At 34.6% G+C, this 14,542-nt stretch overlaps 1 protein-coding gene across 1 annotated transcript in view; it reads right to left on the reverse strand.

Moving 5' to 3' along the window:
- ATAD1 (ATPase family AAA domain containing 1) overlaps positions 1-14,542 on the reverse strand; it is a 55,170-nt gene that overhangs the window by 33,377 nt on the left and 7,251 nt on the right. Inside the window, exons 3-5 of the mRNA XM_027111937.1 lie at positions 8,377-8,475; positions 6,418-6,538; positions 1,253-1,453 (exon numbers count right to left, since the gene is read on the reverse strand). Coding sequence (XP_026967738.1) covers positions 1,253-1,453; positions 6,418-6,538; positions 8,377-8,475 — 421 coding nt within the window. The remainder of the gene's footprint in view (positions 1-1,252; positions 1,454-6,417; positions 6,539-8,376; positions 8,476-14,542) is intronic.

Raw genomic sequence — 14,542 nt, forward strand, 5'->3', positions numbered from 1 at the left:
AGTTTTTACTGTTGAGAAAAATCCACGTATAAGTGGACCCATTCAAACCTGTTGTTCAAGGGTCAACTGTACATAACTTCTAAACCTGTGTGAGGGAAAAGGGGATTAAAAAAGTGCAAAAGTCCACTAGATTGGTAAATATCCATAAAAAGCACACAGTTATGTGGTAGAAATAAATCTAAATATATCAGCTATCAAAATGAAAGCAAAAAAAAAAAAAAAAAAAAAATGAAAGCAAACCGACCACAGTTCCTGGTTAAAGAGCCTTAGATTAAAAGTTTTAAAAATCCAGCTATATGCTCCTTTGTGCAAAAGTCAAAGCAAAAATCCAAAATAAATGGAATAAATTGATGAGAAAGATACACAAGGCAAACAAATAACCAAAATACTTTATATCTATACCTATCTTTATATATATTTCTATATAGCTTATCATATTACATATAATTATAATAGTAAATTTATTCAAAGCTACAGTTTTAATTACTGTAGCTTTATTATAATATATAAATTATAATAAAAATACAGATGATCCATAAAATAGAGAAAAAGCCCACTAATATAAAAGTCATGACATACAGAGAAAGATGATCTATTTATAAGTTGACTGTCCATATGGCAAGGAATTAAACTAGATTCCTACTTCACGTTATATATTTTAAAAAGGAGAGTATTTATGGAGGTAGTGAAGGGATTTGTAAACCAGACACAAGAAGTATAAGCCATAAAGTAAAAAAACTGATAAATGTAACTACATTTAAATTTAAATCTCCATAAAAGAAACTATCATAAAGTGAAAAGATAAGCCAGTCTAGAAAATATTTGCAATCATAATAAAACATCATCAAAGAATTACTAAGAAAACTGCAAATAACCCCAAAGAAAAACCGGCAATTTACAAGCAAGGAAACCTAAATGGCTAGTCAACATGTTAAAAGATGCATAAATTTACTAGTAAGCAGGGAAACACAAAACAATGATGACATAATTTTTGTTCTTTAAGTTGACAAAAATTAATGATACTGCCTGAAAAGATAAGTTTTGGGGGAGTATGTAGGGAAACAAACTGTATACTGGTGAGAGTGTAAACGGGTATAATCACTTTGAAGAACTGGTAATCCTAGTGAGGTTGAAGATGGACACATCACACAACCTAACGGTTCAACTTCTAGGTATCTACCCTGGACAAACATATGCATGAGGAAACATGTACACGAAAGCCCACTGCATACTGTTTAAAAACATAGCATACCTATTTCGTCTATAAAGATGATGGAAGGCTGTAGCTTTATGGCAAGGGAGAAAACAGCGGCAGCCAGTTTCTGAGATTCTCCATACCACTTATCTGTCAGTGTTGAAGGCTGAAGGTTAATAAATCGACAACCTGCTTCTTTGGCTGTAGCCTTGGCAATCAACGTTTTACCACAGCCTGGAGGCCCATAGAGAAGTACACCTGGAAATTAACATGTTATTTTATTATTTCCTTTAAGAGAAAGAGATATTTGCTAGTTTATGGGAAAATCAACATAATATTAATTCTGTCCACATGAAACTTTTTCGCAATATTCACTTCCATTTTTATTAATCTTTTCTTATAGTAGAAAGGAAGGTGCTATATTCTAAGTTTGTGTCAGTGATGACATGTATTGGGGATTACAGAACCCCTGTGCTTCCTCCCTTCATGAAATGGTCCGGTTCAGGATATTAAAGACAATCATCTTGACATCCAAACTCACACCTCTTAATCAATGGTTGACAAATAAAATCGTCTAATGCCCTTCCCCTTCACGAGCTAAGAGCCCTATAGCACAATGACAACAGCCCAGAGAAAATGAACAACTTCAAAATAGACTGTAGAAAACACTGTTTTGCTATTGCTCAGAGACTTAAGATAATGATCTTTTCTTAAAAAGAAATCACCAGTCACTCCTGTTTTAATTTCCTAGGAATAAAACTATATTATTAACCTAGAGTCTCCACTGACAGCAATTTGCTGCTAAATGCAATTTAAGGTAAGTCTTTTAATATATAAAAGATCTAAACAGACTGAGGTCTTGAGAAATTTGGGGAATCATCACCAACTGTTTTTCATCTAAAATGAGGTAGCATTTTCTAAGTTAATATAATACTAAAATTATGGCCCTGACTACAGATCATTTACAGACAGGGCTGACAAAAATCATCATCTGCAAACTTCTTTAAATATTTTCTTAATCTAGAGCTTCTCGACTTTTCTCATGTAATAGCACTTAAAGAATGACAATATTGGGAACTCCCTGGCGGTCCAGTGGTTAGAACTTGGTGCTTTACTGCTGGGGCCTGGGTTCCATCCCTGGTTGGGGAGTTAAGATCCCACACACCATGACCAAATAAATAAATACAATTGAGGCAGCATGCTGGGGTAAAATGGAGAGAATTTGGAGTTATACAAAATATTTCTATTATGTAATAAAAATAAAAAACAAAATATGAGGGAAGAAAAGTAAGTACTTTATATAAACCTCCCCCCGCCAAACTTACATTTTTTTAAAAATGAGAAACTTGAGCTTGGTTCTATAACCTACCAAATTTTTTTCGTGCCAAACATTTCAAAATAATGTTCAAACTTCTCCTCAAGCACACACAGATATTTCTAGTGGTCTTAATAATTCTTCAAGATTCAACTAACTCATGTTTAATCATTTTAAATTAAACCCTTCTAAAGCTGATTTAAAAATTTTAATCCATAGGCAATGCCAGTATATGTTAATTTTGTCAAGGAGTCCTTGCATTTTTTTAATTACGTTCATTTAGGTACTAAAAGTTCAGTTAAGTCAGTTAAATTTGAACCTTCTACTGATACTTTTAGATGGCTCATGTGAACAATACAGAATATAGTCTAATGCCATCGAATTCAAGTGAAGCTGAAAACATATGGGATAACATATGGAATTATTACATTTATTATTTTGATCATATAATTTAATATGGAATGCAGGTCTATTAGCAAACTTTTAATATGTATTACTTGAATCTCAGGTTTTTAGAACTAATGATGCAGAAGTCTTCATATTTTGTTGACTTTGCAGCTACACCATCACTTCATAAACACATGGAATACTCTCAGACTGTCAGATTTGTTTCAAAGTATTCATTTATCAGTTTGAATATTTTATTCCTAATAGTTTAGTTTTGGTACCTCCTAGTAGGATTAAGTTTTTCTAATTATTTCAGGGATTATAATTAGTATTATTAATTGAGCAGTTATTTACTAATGTCTAAAAATTTAACATGCAATGAAAACTTTTGGATTTCATAATCTTCTGGAGGATGGAGCTGTGACAGATAAGGTTCACATGAGGAACAATCAATGCTCACTTCTTGACCTGGGTGGTAATTACATGAATGTTAGCTTTAAAATTATTTATTCAACTGTTTAATCCCCATTTCTGTATGTATCTTAAGCTTCACTAAGATTCATGTTGTCCCATCTGATACTTTATTAGTGAGTACAGCAATAATATTATTTGAAAATGGCATGTTTTCTATATCCTTTGTTGAAGTGGAGTCCACCATGTTAATATTTATGAAGATAAACGAGTGGTTCTGCAAATGAACGTGAGGCATTTAGCTTTAATTATTAGTTTTATAACATTTTAACTAGTTTTTAGAACTTAGTCTGATACTTTTACAACCATCTTCAACAGAATTAAAAATGTGTTTATTATTTTGTACTTTGTAGAGACTTAAAAATTCAAACCCCTCTTTAAGATGGATGTTTTGGACAAAGGCTTCACTTCCTAAGTACTGCATGCAAATAAAGATTTAGGATGAGGAAGAAAAGAAGTATTGGGACAAACAAATCCAAATTTGAGATAATCCTCATTAGTGAAAAATATATTATCTTATTAGTGACCAACTTTTCTTTCTTCCTTTTTCAGACTAGTTTATTTACTTTCAAGGTTTAATAAAAAATTTGTCCAAATGGTGGAAAAATAAATATCTGTAAAACTACTTAAATACAGAGTACTGGGGGGAGGGAGGGGAAGTTATAGGCCTTTATGACCTCAGAAAGTCCATCTTTCAAAACATATATTTCTTATCTACATTTTAAAGAATGCATCAAAACATGGAGTATGATGACATTCACAAGCATAGAAGTTATGTGCCAAAATAATGATTACTGAATTCAGATTTTATAGAAGGACCATACAGCATTCAAATGGATTTTTTTTTAATTTTTTTTTTTTTTTAAATATTTATTTGGCTGTGTGGGGGCTCTTAGTTGTGGCAGGCGGGATCTAGTTCCCTGATCAGGGTTCGAACCCAGGCCCCCTGCATTGGGAGCATGGGGTCTTAACCACTGGACCACCAGGGAAGTCCCTCAAATGGAATTTTAACTATTGTAAATTTTTAAATGTTTGGGGGGAAGAAAGGGTTACATTTTTTAATGCAACCATCAGTATTTTATGGCATGTTCTTGTAACCAATAAGTGACACCATATCTTTATACGTTACTAAGTATGATTATCATGTGTCACACATTCATGACATAACAAATCATTCTCAAATTAACTTGCTATAGTCTGGGAGGCAGTGATCAATTTCAGCTTAGACAGCAATGAACTAAGGAAAACATAAAATTGGCAATAAAGCAATGAGTCTAAGCTACGTAACCTATTTCCAGTTCCCAAATGGAACAAGTATGGTACGCAACTGATTGTATACTCTGCTTCTGTACACCAATAACCAATTTATGTTGGGGGTCAAAAAGTAAATCAATGATTTTTCAAACTTTTGTTCTTGGTAAAAAATTTTCCAAAAATGCAAAGCTGAAAAAGCTCAAATAGTAAAACTTTTAGATCACATAATAAGGAAATACTCATGTAACTTAAAAAAAAATTTAAATACACATAGGAACCACCTTCAGTTTTAGATAATGCTTTTAAATAAAAAGCAGATTTACATAAGGCTGTTAAAGTACTCCCTCATAATTTGGTATCTGCTATGCTAATTGGGGCTTTAAACCAAGTCCAACTGGTGAAGTCACCCAGTTACCTGGCCTAAGCCATCACTGATGAGAAAAGCTTTCTCTAACAGCATAAAAAAATTTCCTAAATTCATTAACATTGTGAAAATGAGACATAAAAATTGACAAAAGTTCTTTCTTGTTCACACTATAAACAACCTGCAAGAGGGTACTGAAGAACTTAGTAATCCAACATTTGCCTTACTCTTGATCTGGGCTCAGATAAATCATTTGAAATTTTCTTTGGGGGAAAAAAATTTCTTTTTAAATCACAATAGAGTAAATGCTTCTTGTTAGAAAAAAAGTAGCTTTGTTGTTTCAGAAAGTAAAATACATAAAAAACAGATTTGTTGTTTTAGTTAACAAAAAGAGAATGCCATTTTTGGTGGTAACTGTCAGCCTCTATTTACCAGAAACAAGAATTTTCTACTTCATAAAAATGTACAGTTATTGGCTTCAATTATCTTTGAAATATAAATTAATGCACTTTTTGATATAGCTGCAAAATTAGTAAGATTATAAACTACAACTTATACATGTTATTTTGATATTTCTAAAGATCCTTTTCTGAGAAATGCACTTGTCTAATAATTTGATTTCAGTCTTGACTAGCAACCTCTCTAGTTTTGGCAATACAATAAAGAGAAGTTTCTACTACATGGCAATACAATAAAGAGAAGCTTCTACTAGAAGCTTCTACTAAATAAGCTACGCTACAGCGTTTGTATTTGAAAGCCATGGCAACACACTTCTACAGATCTCACTGTCAATTATCACGTAAGCTACATCTGAATCGCCTTTAACAAGTCTTAAACATGATCAATATATGAATGGCCAATAATAAAAGTATTATATTTAAGGATGTAGTTATAAATACTTTCAATTCTTGAGTTCCAAGGCTTTTGAAGTAATCACTAACTAGGAATAAGAAAATGTTTCCCTTAAAAATAAGTAGTATTTAATTTCTAGTTCATCTGTAGTTCACTATTTCCTTAAAAACAAAACCAAACAAAAAACTACCATTGCAATCTAAAATAAAATTACCAAGAGGAAAAAAAATCACTAGAATCATGAAACAACCAGAAGTCTTATCTTGAAGACAAAAACCCATACTGTTACCTTGAATCTTTTTTTATCCTCTATTTCCCTAATTTCATTTTCTTGTAAGTAATAAAAATGAATTTGAAATAAAGGGATTATTTTGACATGTAACTATGGGGAAAAACTTTACCTAAATTTGGAAGCTGAAGAATAAGCAATTATTTAAAAATCATTATTTATAAAACAGTTCACTGGATCTCAGCAGTCTCTTGAAAACCCAACTTCAAAAACACCAGTTCTATAATGGCAGAAAGTTTCCATGTGTTCCAGATTTTTAATGCTTTAGCAAATATAAAGTTTTACCATACCTTTTGGAGGCTGCAAAAGCCTGGAATTTTCAAACAAATGCTTCTTTTTGATAGGTAAGATGACTGTGTCTTTCAGATCCGTAATGACATCATCCAAACCTGCTATATCACTCCAAGTAACCTGTAAAAGTTAAGGTCAGCATGAAGTTTTACAGCTAATGTATGTTCACCGAAGTAAAAAAGAATCCCCCCAAATGGTAAGCCTTAATTATACCTAAATAATAAAAGTTTAAAATGATATATTAATATAAGTACTTTTAAGCAATACTGAAATTATTAAACTACCATGAGCTGAAATTTAATAGTCAACTACCTATTCCAAAAAAAAAAAAAAAAGGCCCTAGGTCCAACACTCAAAACTCTGAGTTTTAGGATCTAATAAGCTGACCTCACTCCATTAAGATGAGGAAATACTCTGCCAAGAAGAATGAGAGCCAGCTCTGACAGACAGTTCAGCACTAGCTGAGTGGCCTAATTCACAGACGATGCTGTCAAACATAATAAGAATGAATTTAGAAATAAGGCTTATACTCACCAAACTGGGCTTCTGAATTTTACTAATTAAAAGTAAACTGTGTCAAAACTTGTCTTATATCTTTATAGAGAGTAAACGGGGATACATTTTTTCAAAACTGATAACAGCTTGTGTATTTCAAAGCCTTCTGACTCAGCTTAAAAAAATTTTTTGGGGCGTGGGCACTGGATAAACTAACTGAAAAAGACCTGAAAAACAAACAAAAACAACCTAGCTTTAACTTGGAAGAGTAAAGGGGCTGGAGGTGGGGCTGTTCGGAAGCAATATTTACAACACATTTATTTTCCACCATAAAAAAAAAGTGAAAAAGCGCAGCCAGATCTGAAAAAATCATCACTGACTTTCACTTGTAGCTATAACAAAGAACTGAGTTCATTTCAAACAGAGGATTAATTCTGGAAAGGCATGTATGTCTCTGTGCACACAGATATTAATAGACATTGTAGATTTTTATTTCCTAGATTTGGAGATAAGGATATTGTATTTCACTCTACTTATTTACACCTATTGTTACAGAATATTCACAGAGGATTTTAGAGTTTATAAATTACATTAATCTGATGCTCAAAATAATCCTTTAGAAGTAGGTAGAGCAGGTATTACATTGTCCCTGGATTATACATGAGGGAACTGAAACTCAAAGAGAAAATAATTTACCAAGGCCATAAAGGGAAAAACTGGGATTCAGAATCTCATGTTGTCTATCATACCTTATAAAAACATCTAGATTTGAACTCCAAGTCAAATATCCACATGACTTAAAGCAGTAATTTTATATGCCACAAAGGTGAATATATAAAAGTACAGGTTTAACTAAACAAATGTGCACAAAAAAAGTTAACACAGCAGGCCCGAGACGATTATCCTTGGAAAGTCCTGCTTGCAAGGCTAGCCCCTCGCTGGAGTATGGGAGATACTTAGATTTTGGGAGAGTTTCCTCCATTTTCCTGATGAGAACAGCTCACTGTGCCTAAACCGTTTGTGCAAACAATATGGTTTATGGTGGATACATGTTTTGCTTATGGGAGTCTAGAATTTTGACACATGTTAGGAAGATGCAGTCTATGTGACCAGTCCCAATTAAAACCCTGGGCCCTAAGTCTCTAATGAGCTTCTTTGGTAGATAGCATTTGACAGGTGTTCTCATAACCTGTTGCTGAAAGAATTAAGTGCACCCTGTGTGACTTCACTAGAAGACTCTTGGAAGCTGGTGCCTGACTTCCTCCAGACTTTATTCCACGCCCCTCTTTCTTTGCTAATTTTGCCTTGTATCCTTTTGTTGTAATAAATTATATCCAGGAGTATGACTACACTGAATCCTGTGATTCCTCCTAGAGAATCATCAAACCTGGTCATGGTCTTTGGGACTCTTGATACAAAATGCTAGACAAAAAAAAATATTAAATAAGATTAAAGATACCTACATGCATGTTAAGAGGGTCTACTAGATGAGCAGCAATACTCATTTCATATTCTGAAAGCTTCACATTTTTCACACCGATTTGCTTCATTAATTTTTCTGCCTAGAAAGGAAAAACAAGCAACCTCCTTTAGTTTGATATTTAGACACTGGCACTCCATAACATGTAGCGAAGTCTAAAGAGCAATGAACAGACATACAAGATTTTCCAGAGATATTCTATGCCACTTGTTTCATCCTTCCCCATTCTTAGGTCCTTAAGTAAAAACAGATTTGAAGGTCTACTCTACAGAAACCAGGGCAATTTAAACCAGCTTTTGGGAAATGAGAAAATAGGGTACATGATTGAAGAGATATATACATGGCCTCTCATTGCTCCAATGAGATTCTAAGGTCCAACTTGATTTCTTTCCTAGCAGGATTATGATGACAGGTGAAAATGAAGCCTCAAGATGAAAGATCGAGGAGTTAAGGCTATCAAGAAATGGACAACTGGAGTTTCTTTCCTTCAATTGACAGAGTATCTGAAAACTGGTGCCCAACTTTCCTCAAATTACCCATATATCTACAACAGGTGTTCAACCTAACTAATTTCAAATTGTTCTGAGATACTATCCTTTTTAAAGTCAATTCTTGGGGCTACACAACCAGAGATAATAAAAATAATTTTCAATTAGAAGTATACTTGCATATATTTTTAGAGCTGGGCAAAACTAGCCTTAAAGCTATAAGCTCTAGCAAAGCAACACAGCTTTCAACTAAAATAAAAATAATGTTAACAGTAAAACATTTACTGAGTGTGCCAAATATTACGCCAAAATACTGTAGATGGATTAACTCATTGAATCCTCAGAGAGATCCTATGAAGTAGGTACAATTTCTCCCCAACACAGAAAAAGAAACTGAAGCGTAGCTCAGACTGTTATTTGTCTTAGGTTAAAAATTAGCAAATGGAAGAGGCAACATACGAATCCAGGCAGTCCCAACTCTAGAGCCTATACTCTAACCATCATATATATTACCTTGGTTCCCTCAGTTACATGACTGGAGTTTGTACCAACTAAAGAGTCTTTAAAAATCTAGACATAATATATCCAAATTTCAATTAAGTGAACAGTTTTAGAAATGAAGGTACTCTGGTAAATCATATTTACCTAAATTTTTGTTGTTACATTTTCCTAGAATACTTTTGATTATATATAATCTTGCTATTTGTCAGGGGTATTGCTACTCTTAAAAAAATCACATCATACAGCATTATAGTTATAGACTGGTTAGAGGATCAGGATGTGTGTTGATCATATCCTAGTAATATCACACTTTTTTTTTAAAAAAGTGCTATGAACCACATCATTTTTCCTATTTAGCCACGCCTCTGAATCAACGGATAAAGCAGCCTTTCCAAATTCTTTTATCTCTTTCTTACAAATATCTTCTCTTTCACTGACTTTAAATGTGTCAGCTATGAACAGTATCCTGTTTTTTGTACCTATAATAGCATTAATTTCTCTTCTTTTCCTTTGTTCTTCTATAAATGTGAAGCCATCCCACATGTGTTCTTTTTAGGCCATGCTCTAATACAGTGGTTCTCAACCAGGGGTGATTCTGGCCCCCTAGGGGACATTTGGCAATGCCTGAAATACTTTTGGTTGTCACCACTTGGGTGGGTGGGGCAGTGCTGCTGGTATCTAGTCAGCAGAGACAGGGATGCTGCTAAACAATCAAGAAGGAAAGGATATTCTGCCTCCCCACCCCCATCATCTGGTCCAAAATGTCAGTATTCGAGAAACCATGCTTTTCTCTCTATTAGCTACTTGCCCTTAAAATTTTACTCTAGGCCACAATTGCCTCTTGCTACCTTTATTTATATTTGGAATTTCCTAAATAAAAATTATGAACTATGTTGTTTACTTTATAGAGACAGAAAACGCTATAGTTGAGTTTACCTAGAATCTTTTCTCCACAACAGGAGTTTCATTTAACAATGTCTTCAGGTTGCATTAATAACATTGATAGGAAAGAGAAAAAAAATTAACGTTTATTGAGCACCTACCACATTCCCGGCACTGTGCTGGATACAGTTTACAATCAACCCTTGAAACCATCCTGAGAAGTAGCTATTATTATTCTCATTTTTCAGATGGAGAACTCAAGGGTCAGAGAAATGTAAAGAACTGGCAAGACTACACAGCTATGAATTAGCATTACCAGAGCTCAAACTCTGATCTAATTTCAAAGCTCATGTTCTGTTAAAACACTAACATTTCTCATTTGGAAGAGCAGAACATGCTTAACACACAAGTAAATGAAAAGAAAGCACCCCAAAACACATCATACCAGTACCAAACTGTGTTCCAGGAACAAGTTATCCAATTGTCTAGCTTTGACACATTTAACTGAGCCCTTATTTCTAAAATGTTTTACCTAGAAAAACAAAATTATGATTGGACTACTTGAAAAATGGCTTATGCTCATGCAATGCTTTACTGTTTACAGCTTAATGACAATTATACTTTCTAGTCACCCACATTTGCTTGGTTTTTCAAGTGGGTCTCTCCCACTCTGAGGGAAAACGGTGAACTGTGGGTGAGGAATCAGAGGTAGGAGGGAAACTTACTTTTTACTTTATACCCATCTTTTCAACTGTTTCATAGTATTTTTTATCCTTACACTCTATTTCACTTTTTCTCCATGTAAAGTATATTTAAAAAGTAAAGAAGTGGGGAAATAGGAAATAGTGAACTAATATTTCTGCCTAGAATGAGGAAGGAGGAAATGGAATAAAGGAGCAGTAGAATAGAAACACTCATTTCATAAAGGTTCTAAAAGATTCATAAAATTGGTTGTTCTTCTGGAAGAATAATTTTAGAAAGTTAGAGATAGCACAACAAGAGTGAAAAAACAAAGATGAACTAATTCAACTTATTTCAAAAAACTTTTACTGAGGTCATAGCTGAAGTATTCCAATTTTAAGTGTAGATAGAGGAAATTGATATAAAGCTTTAAAAAATACATTTAAGTAGGAAATAGCAAAGAATTTGAAGAATTATCTTTATACATTAGGTATAAGCCTTTACCACAAACTTACATTAAAATATTAACAAGCACCCTTTTCTAGACATGCGGAGACAATTATCTTCTCTTTTAGCGTTAGTGCACTTATATCTTCTGACTTTATCGTATAACCCAAAAGTTGCTGGATAAGATGGCTTTCTACTATAATACTCTTCTGCTATGTTACTGTATAAAACACTATAATGCACTGAGTTTTATCTCGAATTTCCCTCTTGTTGCTTTTCTTTCCTCATCACTTCTATCTATCCCCTTGGCCACTCAGGCAACACTAACTGCTTATTCCTTACTGATTTCCCATCTGAATTTCCTTATTTACTTCAGCTCAGTCTTCTAAGATTCAGCTCCAGTAAACCATGGTTTTAGGGCCACTTGATTGGTAATGCAGTTCACAATGGCTTCCTGGTGTCAACAAATGTTAGCTCTTCTAAATGGTAACTGGCATTCTATGATGGCTGCTCTTAAAAACACCTGGCAGTTGAGAGTTCCAGTTTAAGATTTCAGTGTATCAGCCCTTCACAATTTCATCTATTACTTATATCAAAATAACTGAAATGAAGTTTTGAATCTTACAATATCAATGATATTGCAATATCAATGATATTACAATATCAATGATAGGACTAAAAAGAGGGAGACTATTAATGACTCCCTAAGTTAATGACTATTAATGACTCCCTAAGTTAACGACTAAGGTCACAATATATGACCTTCATGTGTATGAATTCTCAGTAGTGAATCTTTCCAGGCCTTTGACAACTAAACTACAATCTCAGGAATATTATATAGTCTAATTAATATGCTAAACAAAATACTGTATATACAAATGCCCAGGAGAGGTCAAGCATTAAGTTATTCATCTTGTACTTGAAAGCTCTTTAATAGTACACATAGAGATTCCCTGTCTTCTAACATCTCAATTAATCCAACCCATCCTTTTATTACAGACATACCTATCAAAACTCTTGTGCTATATCTCAATATGATCCAACAGTGGCACGTGCCCAGAAAACCCTTGTCCCTCTTTAACACTCTGCTGAAACCATCTCCTCTCTCATTACCAATTAAATATGCCACATTTAGTAAGGCTGGAAGTATTCCTGGCTTTAGACTAGAAATTATTTACAAATACCCTGTTTAATCCAAACGTAAGACTACTTCTAGGTTACTCTTCCTGATTTGAATGCACCTATGTCATCCTTCACCTTTCATCTCAAAACTGCACTGCCTTTAAGCTCACATCAGCCCCATGGATTATCTGGTAATCTCGAAACGTTATCTAAGCTTTTATAGTCAGTGTTCTTCCTCTGTGACCACAGGAGTCATACCTTCCTCCTCTCCCACATTCACACCTGATCTTTGCCCTCAATACGCACTCTAATTCCTTAATTCCTTTCTATACACCAACTAAATTATCCCCCATCTGACTTCCTAAATGGCCTGTACCACAGAATGTCTTCCTTAGAAACATACGATTCCTTACACTTATTGTTATACCAGTTAGCCCTATCTTCAATGCAGGTTCAGCACCACCATTCAATTTATCTGCTCCCAACCTGCTGAGAAATGCTCAAGAAGTTCATAAAAACAAAACAATTGAGTTCCTAATAAACTCATGCTTTCTTCAATTATGCCCTAATGTTCCATAACCTACTGTGATTTATCTCGTTATATACTCATCACATATTTACCTCAGCAGGTCCCAAACCTCCTCCACTCCCAAGCACATTTAGTTATAACCTCTCCCCTTTGTCGAGAATAAAACAGTTAACTCTACCTTAAAATCTTCCTGTAACTACCGATCCCAATCCCTCCTGGTTCTTCTAGGACCTACCTCCCTCCTCTTTGGCAGCAACTCTCCACCTGCTCCGCTAGTCTTTTCCCCTTTCTTCTTTACCCTTCCCTCAGCAAACTCTGCAACAACTATGTTCTTTTACTTCAAATTACACTTGCTGTCCCCACTGAACGGAAATTGCTCTCTTTAATGATTTCAATAAATCTGATTGCTTTCTTCGTTCACATTCCTCATGACATCTTCTCCTGGATCATTTCATAATACAACATTTACAACCAATTCTCTTTTGCAAACTTCTTTTCCCTAGGCTTTGGTGACTTCACACACACAGTGATTTTCCAGATAGTGGGAAAGAATTTAAGAAGGGGCTTTTAAAAATTATATTTAACACCCCACCAACTTCTCCAAATTCTGATGTTTCAAAATGTAACATCCTTCTATTTGAAAATAACTGCCACAGTGAAGCACTGTTACAATCTGCAGTATTTTGTATACTTCAAGGTAAGCTGGGGTGGGAAAGACTGGTACCAACAACTTACATTATTCTGGTTTTATTCCTCCTCCTCTGGCCACTTGTTTTTTTTAAAAGTGCTTTTATTAAAATTGGATAGGTTAAAAAGAATATCTTTAGAACATGCAGATGAGGTATAAAGAACCACAGAGTAGGTGCTCAATGAATATCTGTTATATGAATAAATTTAAGTTTTTAATCCCAGGAAGAGATTATTGTGCACGGAATCAAGCAGAAATCAAATTTTATTCCCTCCCATATAGAGCCAATGGTCTAAGTATTGTTTACTGAAAAGTCCATCCGTTCTCCAATAATCTACAAAGCAAAGCCAGTTATGTCACACATCGTTTCCATATTACAGGTAGGACCGTTTCTGGAGTCTATTCTGGTATATTTGCCAATCCACCCCTGTGCCAATAGCACATTGTTTTGTTTTTTAATTTATTTATTTTTATTTTTAATTTATTTATTTTTGGCTGTGTTGGGTGTTCGTTGCTGCACGCGGGCTTTCTCCAGTTGCGACGAATGGGGGCTACCTTCGTCGCGGTGCGCCGGCTTCTCATTGCAGTGGCTTCTCTTATAGCAGAGCACAGCCTCTAAGCTCACGGGCTTCAGTAGTTTTGGCTTGCGGGCTCCAGAGCGCAGGCTCGGTAGTTGAGGCTCATGGGCTTAGTTGCTCCGCGGCATGTGGAATCTTCCCAGCCCAGGGCTCGAACCTGTGTCCCCTGCATTGGCAGGCGGATTCTTCACCACTGCATCACCAGGGAAGCCCACACATTGTTTTAATAACTA

Source organism: Aethalodelphis obliquidens, unplaced genomic scaffold (assembly GCF_003676395.1).
Source record: "Aethalodelphis obliquidens isolate GAN/ISIS:26980383/991018 unplaced genomic scaffold, ASM367639v1 scaffold11, whole genome shotgun sequence".
NCBI lineage: Eukaryota > Metazoa > Chordata > Mammalia > Artiodactyla > Delphinidae > Aethalodelphis > Aethalodelphis obliquidens.